This window comes from Accipiter gentilis, chromosome 8, assembly GCF_929443795.1.
Source record: "Accipiter gentilis chromosome 8, bAccGen1.1, whole genome shotgun sequence".
Classification (NCBI taxonomy): domain Eukaryota; kingdom Metazoa; phylum Chordata; class Aves; order Accipitriformes; family Accipitridae; genus Astur; species Astur gentilis.
This window is the reverse complement of record NC_064887.1, coordinates 11,572,647-11,588,865: the sequence shown is the minus strand read 5'-3', so window position 1 is coordinate 11,588,865 and position 16,219 is coordinate 11,572,647. Positions and strand designations below refer to the sequence as shown.

At 51.4% G+C, this 16,219-nt stretch overlaps 1 protein-coding gene across 1 annotated transcript in view; it reads right to left on the bottom strand.

The window, feature by feature from the left end:
- Window positions 1-15,635, bottom strand: part of ZSWIM5 (zinc finger SWIM-type containing 5) — a 104,446-nt gene extending 88,811 nt beyond the window's left edge. Inside the window, exon 1 of the mRNA XM_049807451.1 lies at window positions 14,910-15,635. Coding sequence (XP_049663408.1) covers window positions 14,910-15,618 — 709 coding nt within the window. The 5' untranslated portion in view covers window positions 15,619-15,635. The remainder of the gene's footprint in view (window positions 1-14,909) is intronic.
- Window positions 15,636-16,219: the final 584 nt, after the last annotated feature.

Sequence of the window (16,219 nt, the reverse complement as noted above, 5' to 3'; positions counted from 1 at the left end):
CCCACTGCTGTCTCCCAGAGCAGCGCCGGTGGTCCCTGCCAGGGGAGCAGCCATCCCACCACCTGCGCAGAAGGGCTGCTACGCCCTGAGGAGACTCGGCGATATTCCCGGTGCTGCAGGAGATGTGAGGCTGGGGCTGCCCTTGCAAGCCATCTCCTTCTGCATCCACATCGCAGCCGAGGGCCAGGGCAGCCCTTTGGCTGGAGAGGCTGCTCACAACCAGGGAAGCATCCCTCTGCTCTGGCCCCGTTTCTTAATCTCCTCCCCCCAAGCATCTGCTGCTGACCGCTGCCAGACACGGGGGAACCCAGCCACTCTGTTCCCAACCGGCCCCTCTAAGCCTTTAGAGATGCTGTTACTATTTATGAAAATAGGGTCAGGATCCTGCTGTCAGCTCCTTCCCGAGCTGCAACGTCACCCGTGCCACAGAGGCAGCTATAGGAAAACCCTCCGGAACGGGACTGCTGGGACTCGGTGATGGACAGACAGGCTACAAGTCACAGCGACTAAACCCCGCTCTGGAATAAAGCCAACCTCCTCCCACCTGGGCATCCCAGCACTCACCTCCCCAGGCAGCCCCACCTCCCAGTTTCATACACAGCCCCATCCATCAGGTCCTCCTCTGGACCATCCCCGTGGCCACCAGACCCCTGCTTTGCAACACCACCGCATCGCAGCCATGGCTTAACAACTGCAGCCCTCCATAGCCGCGTCCAGCCGACACCACGAAGAGTCCCTACCCGTTACAGTCAGTTGCTTCTCCCCTCGTTCAGTAGCATGAGGGGCAATGGACAAGGAGGGCAGTGGTCTCCTTCAGCACTGGAGCCCAACCCGGCACTGCCCTGAAGGGGAAGGGGCTCGTGCAGCCACGTTGCCCTGTTAACGCTGGCACCCAGCAGAGACCACGGGACAACGAGGTGCTGTCCTCCACCGGCGACGTGGAGCCTGCCCACTGACACAGCCTGCCATTGCCAAATCTTCTTCCCCAGGAATTCGTAGCTAGATTCAGACATTCCCAGCCTGTTACTTATTTCAATGCTTTCAGCTCTCTGGAGTACAGGGACATCCTGTCTTAAACCTGCCGAGCCTCATGCCAAGAGGACATCTGCTTGGAAGGCAGCCCCTCCTGCTGACCCAGCCCTGGAGGGCTGCCTTCCCGTCTCTGCAAGATCCCAAACATACCCTTGCACCCACAAAGCAAAGCCAGTTCACAGCAGAGCCAGGAGCAAGAAAAGCTGCTCAGGCAAACCACAGCTCCCATTCCCACTTCAGAAGCTTTGCAAGATTTTTAGACCTTGGAAACATTTTCTTCCTACTCAGGGCATTTTTAGGTTAATGGTTCATCAAACCTCACAGTCCAGGAAAACTCTAGTGTGGCTGACCAGTGTGTGGGTGTGGGGACGGGTGGGGAAGAAAAAAAAAAAAAAAAAAAAACCAACCCTCTTGGGCATCAGTTCTTCCCACAGAGCTTGAACCGCAGGCTCTGGGCTGAGCTAGGAGCCACCAGAAATAAGCCAAAAACCAGGCAGGCAGGCAAAGGAAAACCTCACCGCTGCCTTGTACCTCTTTCAGATACAGGGATCGCAGGGAGCAAACGATCACTAATGGAAAGCATCAATCTCCCGCTTGGGATGCTCTCCAAAACACAGCATCCCCACGTGAGGAGCAGCCATGCCTACTAAGCCCCTCTGCAAATCCCCAGAGGTGCTGGGTGGCACAGGCAGCACTGGGTGATGACACCGTCAGCAGACGCAACACAAAACATCTGAACTCTCCCTTTGCCCAGGAGCAGGTCTCCAGCGTAACACAACTCCGATTCCCCGTGCTGATTTCATTTGGCTTGGTCCTTTTTGCCTAGGCCTTATTTTACATGCATTACTCAAGTGCAAAAAAAGAACGAAACATCGGCGTTTTTAGGAAGAGCCCTCAGTACCCAGAAGCTCACCCTTCTTGAAAAACTAGTGCACTCAAGCAAAAGCCCCAAATTTGGACAATTCCCATGAAGTCATTCCACTACATCACCCACTCTTTTCTACAGTGAAAGTCAAGGAGCTGAGCCATAGCTAGGAACATCTAATCATTCATCTTTATCCTGTCCAGATTTTTTAAGTTTTTATGATTTTCCAGGGCCTAAGTAACAGCAGATTTTTATCACAACACAGACAGAAAGGCAACAGAGCAAAATGGCCTTCTGCCCCCTCTCCCAGCAAGCACAGCACCAGTTATAACACACTTTCAGTTCCCCTTCTGCCCTTCAGGTACCCCACGGGGAAGGGATCCCACCATGAGCCACTGCCAAATAACCTCCAGCTTAAGCAAGGCACAAGGCATGGGAATCTTTCAAACCATGTCACTGTGCTGAATTTTAGAGATAATGGATGTTTGCGCTGTATGAAGGCTGTGACTCAAAGTGGACAGAGTGATGAACCTCAAGACGCCCCACTCTTTCCACATGCCCCCAGCAATACGGTCGGAAGGTGACCAGAAGCCATCTTTCCCCAAATAACCAGTAACTTCCAAATATTTGCTCCCAGGACACCTCATCTGCATGGGAACAGCCTGACCTTGCCAATCACCTCCTCATCCACCGCAACCCCAAGCAGCAGAAAGCAAGGATGTGTGCTGCTCTTCACCTTCCTTTTGGTAAGATGGCTTCGGAAGCCGTTGTCCTTGCAACACAGAAGATTGTGGGCAGGTTAACACCAAGGTGCTGTGTCCTGGCTCTGAAACCAGCAACCTCATAAACCACTCTCTGAGCATGCTCCTCGGTACCAAAAAAACTGGCAGCTATCAAGCCCACCTGAGGGGGGTTAGCCAAAGAACCTGAATTTTATGTAGTGGGATGGGGTCCATGAAACTAAACCAGACTGAGTCAAACTCGAGAGCAGTAAGACATGGAGAGAGCTCTAGGAACAGGAGGCAATGCACATTTCCATGCCATCTAGGAGGTTCTGGAAAAGAGCAACAGGGCTAAGCTCCACTCTGCACCATTTCAGAGATCATAGCTTAAAAGCACTCCAAACCCCACTGCTCATTCTTGGTCAACCTCACAAGCACCTGCCTTGCACCTGTTTTTAGTGAGTAATATTTTCCACAGCGGGAAACAAGTGAACAGAAGCAGCACACCAGAAGCCACCCACCAGAAGCCACCGAGTCCACCATCACGCTTGGTCACACATTGGTCACAGTTCCTCTGCATCAAAACCTGCAGGAGCTTTTAAGTTCCAACCTCATCGTGAGCCAAAGGGGCAGAAAAGCACACTTCATCAATCTACTCATCACCTAAAACAGGCACTCTTTCCTCATCCATCCCTCAGTCTCCAGAAGTTATCTCCTAACACAACAGGTCAAGCAACACAGCAGGACCCACCACGAGAGGAGGTGGCTGAGGACCACACCAGGCGCTGGAGCCCTCTGAGTGCACTAAAAGCATCTGTCGATGATGCCAGCTGACCTCAGAGACAGCCAACCTGCTGAGACCCCCAGTCTCTCAATCCAAGTCTTCAGAGAGCTCAGCTGACCTGAAGAACTTCCCAACACACCATAACAACACTTCTGAAGTGGGGTTTACAGCCTGATTTTTCAACTTTGAGGCCAGATGCCCCTTGTTTTAGCAAGTATGTCATATATGGCTAGTCCACAGCTTATGGATCAAGTAAGGCAAGCTTAAAAGAGGGGAGACTCAAGAGGGAGAAGATACTTCCCAACAGGAAAAAAAGAAATACAAGGTTTACCTCAAAACATAATACAGTCAGGGGACAGATTAAAAAGGGAAACCATAAAATGCTTGCCCAACTCCTTTTTTTAATTCTTACATCTGCTGCTTTACAGTAAAGTTTCATCTACTGTGTATAATTAGATATATGTTCCATGATTCTATGATTCTATTCTATACAGATTTCTTTGAGACTTAGCTGTACAGTTTTTAACCCTAAAGAAGTTTTAACTGGAAAAAAAAGCTGCAGTAAGAACATTACCTCACACATAAAGGTCTCAGAGATGCTGCAATGTAAACAGGTGAATTACAGCCCGTGGTCTGCAGACTCGTGCAAGAAAGCCAGCAAGAACACACCGGCTTATTGCTGCTCACCTTCAGCTCCTCATGCCGGGGGGGCCTGCAGCTCCAGGAACACCTTTAAAGACCTGCAGTTTGGAAATGAGTTGCAAACCCCTGACCCAAAGCAGTTCACCAAGAACCAGAGGCAGCAGTATCAGTACTGCACGGCGTTCCCATCACCATGCCTGCTCTGGCTGCCTGGCTCAGCCCCAGCCTGGGCCACTTCACACTCCCAGACAGCAGAAACACTGCAGAGGGGTTGCAGCAGAAAACACAGCAGCCTTACCTAGAGAGGACTCGGGGACAGGCAATTCCTATGCACAGCACATTCAGACACCAAATTGCAACCAAAGGCTACCCGCTACCTCCCAACCCACCATCCCCACTCTTCCTACAGCAACCCCAAACCCCAGATCCCAAAGGCAACTCTGCCATCCAAGATGCCTCGCAGCTCTACTGAGCTCCCTCACGCCCCACGGATGCTCTTGTACCAAACAGCCAAAGCTACACGGCATCCCCCGACCGGCTCTGCAGACCACACATTCAGGACTGTTCTACACTACAGTGAGCTCAGGGCAAAGCCCGGCAGGTTTCCCAGAACAACCCCATGCTCATCCTGGCCCAACTCCTCCTCCAAAACACAAAACAGCCTTTTTGTTGTTTGCTAGGAAAAGATATATATAACTTGCTTGGGTTTTCTTGATCTATGAAGGGGTTATCTCCTTAGAAATGGGAAACAAAGCAGAGAGAGAGAAGGCCACTGATTCCAGCGCTAAAAAACCAGCAGTCCAAACAGATACCAGTACAGACCTTAGGAAGCTCCAAAAGCACATGTCCAGGACATGAACACGACCCAGGTACCCAAGAGCCAGCAGACAACAGGAGTGGGAAAAGGGGAAGAGGAGACCAGTATATGGGCAAAGGGGATACCCTCAATTTGCAATCGCAGCGCCATACTAATCGTTTTGGCATAAAGGAGATCTCAAACTCATTTAGGTCAGGGTGCATCTCCTGAAACCCTAGAATCCACACATCAGATGCCATCACACTTTGTAATTAAGCCCTTAAAACGTGCATAAGGAGGGAAGGAAACTGTCCCCACTTACATGGAAAGGGCCAAACACCTCGTGCTTTGCTAGAGTAGAGGAAAGAGCATCACGACTGCAAAGCACCCATTCCCCTCAGGACCCATGCAGCGGGCACTCTTGGGAGAGGCCGATTTACCAGTGTTTCCATCAACCATGAGGAAAATCAAGGCGATGAGCAACACTAGACGTCCACCAGCCGAGCTCAGAGGATGAAGCATTTCTCTGGAAACAATCAGGCTCTCTAATAACAGGGCTGCAGCAGCGGCGTGAAAGGGAGGGAGGAGGAGCAGGCGGAGAGAAAGGGACTAGCTGGATATTTATCCCATCCTCATCTTTTTGTTATCAGTACCCCGGTATCAGCATTGTTCAAAATGGCTGCTTAGATGGTTGCCAGCAGCAACAACAGAATCGGTCCATCTGCTGGCATTCTCCCTAATCTATCTCAAACACTCGTCTTCTTTTTAAATGCACGCAGGGGAAAGAAGGGAAAAAAAAAAGTCCGCCTTGTACAAAGAAACAGAATCCTCCTATAACAGAGCCTTTTAACTAGATTTTATGCCACCCCTGTTTCCAGGACACACAGACAAAAGTTAATTTTACAATAAAAGAACCAGTGTAAGGTGCTTTTTTGTTATGAGATCAGAAAGCAAATGGAATTTGAATTGTCTGCAGTGGCATGTATCTGACAAAGATTAATTTAAACAGATATTGTCTCTGAAACCAAAGTCCATTGAACGGCTTCACAGCCTATCAACCATGCGAAAGCAGCTCCTTCAGCAGCACTGCTGACTCCACCACTTTCTTTAAAAATGCCTTAACCTATTTCTTGTAAGATAAAAGGTCATATATAGTTCTATTTTACAAACCCATAATAGCCAAAGCCACACCAAGCGAGGACAATCGAGAGAAAATAATAACGGGGGTGGATTTCCTCCCCCCTCACAGACAGATGCTCAACACTTGCTGGGTATTTTTCAAAGTACGCCGGTAGCGAGCGGCTGCAGCGCCGCCAAAATGTTTCAACATCCTTAGAATAGAATAAAAACCCCAGGGCCTCCGCAGGTCGCCGCTGCAGGATGGAGGAGCCCACCCCGGGTGGAGATGCCGCAGCAGGGCAGCTCACCACAAATGGCATGGGATGCTTCTTTTGCAGGGATAAAGCCACAAGGATGCAGGGAGGAGAAGCCGGGCTGCCAGCTCCCTTGGTCCCTGGGCCAAGCAGGCAGGAGGGAAGAAGCGCTGCTCCCTGGGCATTCGCTCACACGCACAACCCCCTGGCCCCTCTCTGAACACTGGGGTATTATTTCTCCCTTTAATCACAAGAAACAGATCTGTGCATGCCATCGGCGGGCTGTGCGGATGGAGACAGCTGCTCAGACTTCAATGGGACACACACAAACACAGAGGAGAAAAAAAAAAAGCTGCAAAAATCCAAATCCTGCAATTTCTTCCCTTTTTATTTCCAGTTTATACAGAGCACCGCAGGGAAAATGCTACCAGACAGTTTCAGAGCATTTGATACAGCAACGACCCAGCTTTGGGAAAAGAAAGAAGGAGAAGCAAAATAAAAGATGACAGCCAAAAGCACTTTTAATATAGTTTCAGTACTTTCAAGAGAAAGCTTCTGTACACAGAGCAGCCAATGAACTGTTACCAAAATAAACACAACTGGCTTTAAAAAAATTAAAAATTTCTGTCTGATGATAAAGAAAATCAAAAGAGACGAGAACCAGCGAGTGAGAAAGAAAATACATTTATTTTTCATCCTCCAGACACGCTTCTTTTAATTTGGCATCCAAAGCCACTGTAGTTCATTAATGCAAATTTTATTTATCTCAGGAACCCATTTGTTGCTCTGCCACCCCTTTGACAGGGCACTCGTCTTCATCAAGGCAGCCGCACAGCCACAGCCAGGGCGCAGCACGCGGCACCTCCTGCGATCCCTGCCTTTAAAAAACACAGAACACCAATAACGAGTAACGGCTATTATTGGTGTCCCGAGCAGTCACCCACACACCGGCATCAGCTGAAGGATGGAGGCCGGGGCTACTGGACGGCATCCGGAGCAGAGAGGCACAGCCTGTCCTGACCTTGCCAAGGTCCCAGACACCGAGTCTCCAGCGTTCCCACGGGGAATCCCTCCCCGTCGGCAGCTGCGGGGCACGGGCACCGTCTCCAGGTGCAAAGACAGCAGCCAGGCAGATACCACGCCGCATCCCGCTGAGCGAACCTCAATAACGATTAGCAGCCCCTGGTCAAACAGGCTGGGTGGTGTAGCTGGGCATCCAGCAATAAGCAGGGCATCGCAAGGGGGACGGACACAGACACCGCCACCACCCCCCATTTTAACCCAGGGGCGACAGCAGCAGGACATTTCCAGATGACAAGCTGGACCAACGTATCCACACGCAACCCTTCCAAGCTGGCATCCCGGCAGATCTGCCTCCTAAGCACATTCGTGGCTTTGTTTTTAATGATGTGAGAAACACAAAAAAAAAAGAAAAAAAAAGAGGAAAAAAAAGAAAAATCCCTGGCAACATTGCACCTAGAATGCGACAAGTAAAAGCTCAGGATTTTATTAATTTGTGCATTACTTTAAATGCACCATTTTACAAGGACTAACCCCAATCCTGCACAAAATCCTAAGCCATAAGCTTGAGACAAAAAAGCAAATGCTCTTAAAACGCAGCGCTAGAAAATCCGTTTGGAGAGAAATGTGGTGCTGTCGTGCACAGGTGAATCCTTGGCATTTAATAAAACACACCCACCACAACAACCAAGTGGAATCTATTCATATTTAAACATCAGGATTTTAAAAAAAAAAAATAGCCTTTGAAAAATAGAATTTTCACTCCTGGGACACTGCACTGTAAAACCATGAAGATGCTTTCCCCCCCATACACCTGCCAAGAAGTGGTTTTGCAGGACCTGTGTCTCCCTGTGAGATGTAATCAAGCCCTTTCCCAACTCCCGTTGCAAGGCACAAGAAGTCAGGGGTCAAGCCTGTACACCAAACCCTACCCTTGTGAACACCAGGTGAAAAATGAAAGGGTGCTCAGTCCTGCTCTTCTGAGCGTGCAGGAGAGCATCTCCAGGGCCTCAGCAGCTCTGAGGCAGACAGGGAGACCTCCCCACCACCATCCCAAAAGTTCTGGAATTCTAGCTCCAAAACTGGCTCCATCCAGACGACACACTTGCTTACAGCACTTATTAACATAGCCAAGGTTTGGTGTCTTTGAGTTTTTGTTTTCATTGGAAAACAGATCAATTTCTATTGATGCTGATGCCAGAGAAAGCCAGGACTCAGCAGAGGCAGGAACCAGTTACTCAGAGGAGCCGCTTTCCTCCCCTCCTCTCATCCCCAGAAGACCAGGAGTACGACAACCCTATGACATAACCTCTTCAAGACAGCATCAAATGTAAGGTAGGACATACCAGAAGTTCTTTTTAATACTCTCAAGATAGCTATTCCACACCTTCAGTTCCTTGCAAAAGTCACCAGCCCCAGCCACAGATGGGGAGATTGATGGAGAATCACAGGTTCAACCATCACCTGCCTCCTGCCGAGCAAAGCCAGGAGAGGACCCCGACACCCACCTCCCCAGGTCTCTGGCAAATCTCATCCACCGCCCCACCAGAAGAAACAAGCACCGTGAAGAGACAGGGGAGCAAACAAAGAAGGCTCTTTCCCCACCACCTCGCCTGGGGCATCACACAAGGTTGGCTCCTCAGCAAGTGGCCAGATGAACAGAACTCAGAGCCTCACACCCCCAGGACAAAGAGCAACACCCCTACATCTCCAGAAGATAATTCACCCACTTTAAGCACAAAGCATCATCATGCAGCAACAAGCCTTGGCCTCTCACTGAAAATCCCCAGCAGGGAAAACTTGCATCACCACTAAACACAGAGCTGTCTGTGCCACCTGAATGCAAACCCCCTAAAAATTAAACACAAGCACAAGACTGGCCATGCCGTTCATCTGAGCTAACCCCAGATGGTCTCCTGCTGGGAAAGGGGAGCAGGATGTAATCCCAAAAACCACCAAAGATTCGCCGCCCTCCCCATGGACCAGATCCTCCTCCAGGGCTAGGTTCACATACATGCCAAGGAAACACGTAAGCCCACGAACTCTCTCTTCAACCCTAATGCTACTAAGATTTATTTTTTTTTAATACATATATTTGCAAAGAAAATTAAAAGCTGACACACCACAAGAGACGATTCACAGCTGAATGTGACTTTACAGAGCTATCGTATAGACAAGCTCATTTAAGTTTTCCAAAAGTCCTATCTGAGGTTAGAGGGACTAATCATAAAACATCCAACATCAAAGCAAGCGTCAAATAACAGCAAAGCACATTCCCTCGCACAAAGCTTCAGAAACAAAGCACGCAGGCACATGTGGTTTATGTTACTGCAGTTTTAGCACAGTTAAATATTTCCTAAAAGATTCCCTCTAGATGTGAGCAAAATTAAAATCTGCTGTGAATGACATGCGGGTCAGAAGCAGAGAAAGCCAGCTTCTCACCTGGGCTAAGCTTTATAAAGCACAGGTAAGCTGAGAACCAACTCCTATTGCCTGCTCAAGCCAGAAACCAGGACTTGTCGCACCTCCTCTCTAAAAAAATGCTTCAAGCCTATTTATTCTTAAAGCCAGAACTAAATATTTAATTTCTTGTGCTTTATTTTTCACGTCTCTAGCCTCTTTTAAGCCAGCATCACTTTGCCTGGAGCAATTAACCACCTAGTTAGAAAGACATCCCAGCTTCAGAGGGTCTGTTTATACTCTTAAAAAAGACTCAAAAGCCAATAAATGAATCTGCTTTAAAAAAAGTTAAAATTCCAGCTGTCAAAGTCTTTCTAGCTCTCTCTGCACTACCAGCAAGAAGCTCTAGTGTTTTTCATCATCTCCAATTCCAGTTTCTTTAATACAATCCACCACACGCTCAAGAAACATCTCACCTATGAGGGATCAGCAATAAACAGATCATAAGTTTTAATGCCTAATAATCCTTCATTTTAATTATATATGTTAAGAAAAAAGTAATTAGAAACATAAAGAGCTTAATGTTTATTTAAAATACTCAACAATTTCCATCACGATTGGGCTAATGAACCTCTGCTGGCCCCTTTTATGTGGTTTAAAGTATTTTAATATATACAGTAGGATAAAGTAATCTACCCATAAAGAAAAATAAAATTAATTGGCAAATTGGAAACATGTTGTACAACCACTCCACCCAAAAACTAAGAGGATACAGAAAAATCAAAACTCCTTTACCAGCACCCTGAAAAGGGACACCGGGTTTCAACATGGGAAAAAAAAACAACCACGTTTCATGACCCATGGCGTTCCTTCCAAACCTGCTCCCGCTGGATACAGCCTCAAACCTAGACCCAGGAGGAGATCAATCTTTACACAAAACAAAGGCAACCACAACTGGCCCTAGAGAGCCCCATCAAAGTGTTTTCCCCAAAATAACCAGCTCTAATAAAGCAGCACACCACCTAGACTTTTAAAAACAACTGGATACAAATTTAGAATCTGCCCTGTACCACGTCACAGGGGAGGGAAACCAACTGCTTGCCTAAAAGCAAGCATTTTTAGGAAGAAAAAAACCACCAAAAAATCTAAAAAAGCTAGAAGTAGTTTTGGAAAAAAACCTAAAAGTAGTTTCAACCACGTTAAGAGCATAGGAACCCACTGGTATTTTTACCTCTGAAGCTGCTTTTCAACACACATCATTACAAATATACACCAACAGAAACTGAAAACTACAGTGTAACAAAAAGCTTCCAAATCAAAACTCCCCCAATTAAAATGCATTTACAGGTATTATTTACAGGTATCAGATCTAGCTAACCTCAGCCCAGGCAGAAGGCTGTTGAAGCAGGGTCAGAAAAATCCCCCGCACCTGGATGTCCAGCTTAATCACCAAGACTAGGAACCATGGGAAGGTACCCAGGACTGACCTGCAAAGCATCAGATAAAATATTCAGAATTAATCCGCAGGTTTGAAAAAAAACAGACTCCTTCCAAGTGTTTACAAAGCCAGTGCATTTTAAAGCCCTGCTTCACTGTTACTCAAACAGCAAAAGTAAATTCTGCCTATGTACTTATGGCTGGACTGCATACCTCTCCATCAGGGCACAAAGGCTTATCTGTGGGTGAGGAGCACACACCATATAGGCTCTTAAGTGGCTGGTTACAAGGCAAAGAACAACACAAAGCTCGATGCTCCTTCTCATGCGTAATCATAAAAGCAATGAAAAAGGAGAATTCCCGTCTAAAATTGCCACAGACACTCGCCCACCCATCAGCAGCCGTGACGACTCGAGGGCAAACCGTATTATACCGTACTGGGGAGCGCAGGCGAGAAACATGAATTTGTTCTGCCGGATCACAGCCTGCTGTCAAAATCCACCAAAGGTCTTGTCTCTCTCCAAAAACCCAAGAGATAATGGTGTAAAAACTTTTGTTCATAAATATTTATGCAAGTGAACTTGTTAAAAATTAACTGCTGTCGTTAAAGGTTTTGTATCCTTTAGGATTCCCGGCATGCAGTGCAGTTGCATGCTTTATATTAAGCCTGGCATTTCTGCATTCCTTTCCTGCATGCTTTTGTCATTTGTCTAAAAATTAAAAGAAAAAAAACCCACACACCACACACACACAAAGACGGGATCTGTACACATAATAATAAAGCAGTTTTTAAGAAGACAAAGATGCCTGTGTTCAACATCCAAGATCTTTCTTTGAGCAGGGGAAAAAAAAAAAAAAAAAAATCAATTTAATGACTCCAGTGAGATCAGGGTTTAAGCCTCGTTTAAGTTTTACTAAGCATGAAGGAATTATTGGTTGATAATGTGGCATATATGGGGTTTTTTTTTTCAGACCTGCCAGTTTTGTAAGTACAAGGGAGCTGGACCCCAAAGCAGTTTGTCCCCACGAGTACAACCCTCACTCCTCCACACCATCTTCCATCTCCAGAAGGTCATTCCTCCTGGATTTTGGCTTTCAATTTTTCAAAGAGATTTTTCCAACCACAGAGAGAAGGAATTTCACATCCGCAGTATCCTTATTTTTTCACAGGTCTGAGTCAGAAACACAACTGTACAAACATCTGATCTTTATTAACAGCAAATCTCAACTGTGCAAGCCTCAGGTCGTGACGCTGGGAGCTGGCAGTGTCCATTAAAGAGATCCTTAGAGGGGAACAGTAGTTTTGATTTAGCGCTGGTGAGCATCACGTAAGCCAGGGTTGGGGTTTTATTTTTTTTCCAAGACATAATGGTTCCCATATAAGCCAACAACCAAGCTCCTATCTTAATTGCAAACACACACACACAGCTACAAAGTGTTTGTGTCTCCAGTGGCTGGAGCATTTCCACCTCACCTTCCAGCAGCATCTGCAGGATGGATGTGGAAAGTTGGCGGAGGACATCTCAGCTATGCCTCCCGTCCGCCCCGGATAAACACGCAGCCCTCCACAGCCTTTTGTTTGATGTAAATCTTCCTCCTTCAGTTCAGGGCTGCGAGGGACTGCTGTGACAAGGCTGCTCTGGAGACAAAAACAGAGGTGTCCAACCCCGCATCACCCATCCGCTGCTGTCCGAAGACGAGCCACACTACAGCCAAGACCCGACACCCTCCCCCCCCCAAAGGCAAACTCCCACGGCGAGCATCCCGCGCGCTCGTTTCAGGCTGTAAAAACAAGAGATAAATCACCCACCGACTTTGCAGCGAGTGCTTCCAGAACATGCTGCTTCATCTAAAAAGCTGACGGTTCGGAGGACAATGGGCGCGAGCTCCGATTTCAAAGCTGGGGAGATGGTTCAGACTTGTCAGGGGATATGAAACGCCAAAGCTGGGACCATCCGTCCCCATCCGCTGGCTAGCCCAAAGCGGCGGTGGGAAGCGCAGGGAGACGGGGCACGCGTGATGCTGGATGCCAGCGCTGGACGTCACTTTGGGACGGGACCGCTCTGCGTGTCCCGCACACACTTGACCCCAGCGTTCACCCAGATCCTTCACAGCATTGGCTAAAGCCTCGTCAGAGCCACGCTTCAAAGATAAATAAATTTAAAAACTCGTTAAAAAAAAAAGAAAATTCCTTTGTAGGGAACCAGCCCTGGTTTTAGGCAACCGTTACCTCCGTCTCCCACTCCCACGCCTTGGTGGGCAGGCCAATAAAGCGTCGCCCACGGTAAGCTATTATTTTCCCTCCCCTCCTAATTTTGAAGTTCCTGAAGAGCTACTCCTCTCCTTCTAAAAAAATTATTTGGTTTTGAGTTTCAAAGTATTTTAAACAGAATAATTAATCATCTTAACGCAGCCCTTGCAAAATATTAATTCACCCAAAAAAAGGGTATAATCATATCCTCAGAGAAAAACCTTTTGTGCTACAGGAATTTTCACTGCGTATCCTCAGAGGTGGAAGAATTGTTCTGCTGTCTCCTATTTTCACATCTCAAATGGAAAATGTTTTGATAATGCTCTTCTGAATGTAAACTGTACCGAATGGGATTTCTATTTTTTTCTAAACCAGGTTCCCCCCCCCCCCCCCCCCCCCCCCCGAGGAAGGAGGGCTCTTTAAATAAACACAGCCGAACTAACCATTCCTTACAACAAAAACCACCCTCCCTTCACTCATTCACGCCATACTCTGGCACCAGATGAATTTACATTTCGCATTTGCAAAACAAATTCTAGCCTAATGTCATTTTAATGGGAACGCGCATTTCAATCGCTTCCAATAACGACCAGGAGCTGATTATTTTATGTAAAACACCACAATTTGTTTCCCTTTAAATATATACAGATACAAGGCAGATTTCGGACGGGGCCAGGGACTTGGAAGGACAGGGGAAGAGGAAGAACATTTCCTCTCCGACAATCCCCCTCCGCCGGCGCACACAAAAGCCACCTGCCCACGGAGAGAAAACACGATGCCATTATTCCCACCACCGTTCCCACGGCCCCTTCGTCACCGAACGAGAGCAAGGCCGCGCGCGTCCGTCCACGAAACGCGCGTCGTGCCAGGCCGACGGTGGTACCCGACGGTGGTACCCGACAAGTTGTCACCCCAACCGTTCCCTTCGTCTTCTGCCAACCGGCCCCACCGAAGGTGCCCGTGTGGGGGGCCGGGAAGAGGAAAGCGGGGGGGCAGATGCCCCCCTAGAGATTTTCCAACGGGGGAAAGCCCCTGATGGAGAAGACAAAGGCAAACGCTAAGAGCTGTCGCAGAGATGCGTTGTGTTTGTAAACCCATCTCCCGCTGGAAGGGCCGGGACCCCCGTGGGAGCGCGGGTGTGGGTGGTCAGGGGTGAGAGGGACCCCGTCTGAGGTGGGGGGGGGGGGGGGGGGGCGGTGCCGGCAGGGCTGCGTGCCCTCCATACAAATACCGCCGGCGGGCGCTTGGGGGGCGGAGGGGGGGGGAGGCTGGCTTTATTTTCCCACTCGCAAGGGGCTGGATGGACGGCGTCCACGCTGCGGGCAGCTGCCGGTGACACCCGGGCGCACACACACACACCCCCCTCACCGGGGGGGGGGGGGGGGGGGGAGGGTCACCCCCAGGCCTCCCACCCCCCGAAACCCAAAGCCGGCACCTTCCCAGAGGAGCACAAGGCGGTCCCTGCCCCCGGGGCAGGATTTTCCTGTCAAACCACAACCGCGCCAGACAAAAGGCTGAAGTGTTTCGCTGGGGGGGGGCGGACGGAGGACGGAACACAAGCCCCCGGGGCCCCATCCCGGCACTCACCGACTTGCAGCACGTTGTCCACCGCGCCGGTCTCCAGCAGGCGGATGCCGCGGCGGAAGGGCAGCCCCTCGCCCTGCGGCGCGGCGGCGGGGGCGGCGGCGGCGGGGGCGGAGGGCGGCGGGGGGCCGGCGGCGGGGCTCTCCTCGCCGGCCGGGGCGGGGGCGGCGGCGGCCGAGGGTCCCCCCGCGGAGGCGCTGGCGGGGGACGCGGCGGCGGCGGCGGCGCGGCCGGGCTGGAAGCTGGAGTACATGCAGATCTGCCGCTCGCTGCGGGGGAAGCTCCAGTAGACGATGCGGCGCTGGACGGGCTCGGGGATGCGCTGGAAGCGGCCCTCCACCCGCTCGAAGGCCCAGCTCCCCGCCACCCGCTTGGCCGCCGCGTCCAGCAGCGACTCGGGCTGCAGCAGGCTGCCCGCCCCGCCGCCGCCGCCGCCGCCGCCCCCCGGCCCCGCCGCCACCGCCGCCGCCGCCGCCGGCCCCGCCGCCCCCGCCGGCCCCGCCGCCGCCGCGGGGCAGCAACCGGCCAGAGCCGGAGGGGCCCCGCTGGCCCCCGCGCCCGGCCCCGCGCCGGCCCCTGCGGCCCCGGGACGGGGGTGAACGGCCCCGGTGCCCCCCGCCGGGCAGGCCCGGGAGCACAAGCGCTTGGGGCCCGGGGCGCCGGCGGGCAGCGGCGGGCGGAGCAGCTCCTCTCCCTCTCCTCCCTCCGCCATGGCTGCGACCGACTGAGCCGGGCGAGGGGAGGAGAGACGACGAGGAGGCCGGGGAGGGGGGGGGGGGGGGGGGGCGGGGGTGGAGACTGGAGGGGGTGGTCCCGGCGGCCGGGAGCCGGCCCCCGCCGGGGCGGGACGCTCCGCAGCCCCCCCTGCCCGCCCCCGGCGGACCCCCGCTCCGACCTGCACCTGCCGGGATGCCGGGGGACCGGCTCCGCGGGGCGAGGAGGGGGTCGCCCCGGGGGGGGGGGGGGGGGGAGAAGCGTCCCGGCGCCCTCCTGGCTGTGTCAGCAAGCGGGGGGGGAGGGGGGGGGACGGGACACACGCACGGGGGACGCTGCGTTCCCCCGTGCCCGGGGGAGCGGGAGAACCCCCGCGGCTGGCCGTCCCCGCGGAGCTGGGGGGGGGGGGGGCGAGGGGGTGTCGAGGGCAGGCGAGCGCAAGGAGGTTGTGCTGAGTCAGGGGCTGCAGAGGGGCACGGCGGGGCCGGACACGGCACGGCTCCCCCGGAGGGGTCCGGCGGGAACCGGGGGCCGGTCCTGCCGCAAGCCCTGCGGCACCCGGTCTCGACGCCCAGCCTAAGCCACAAATCTGGCGGCCA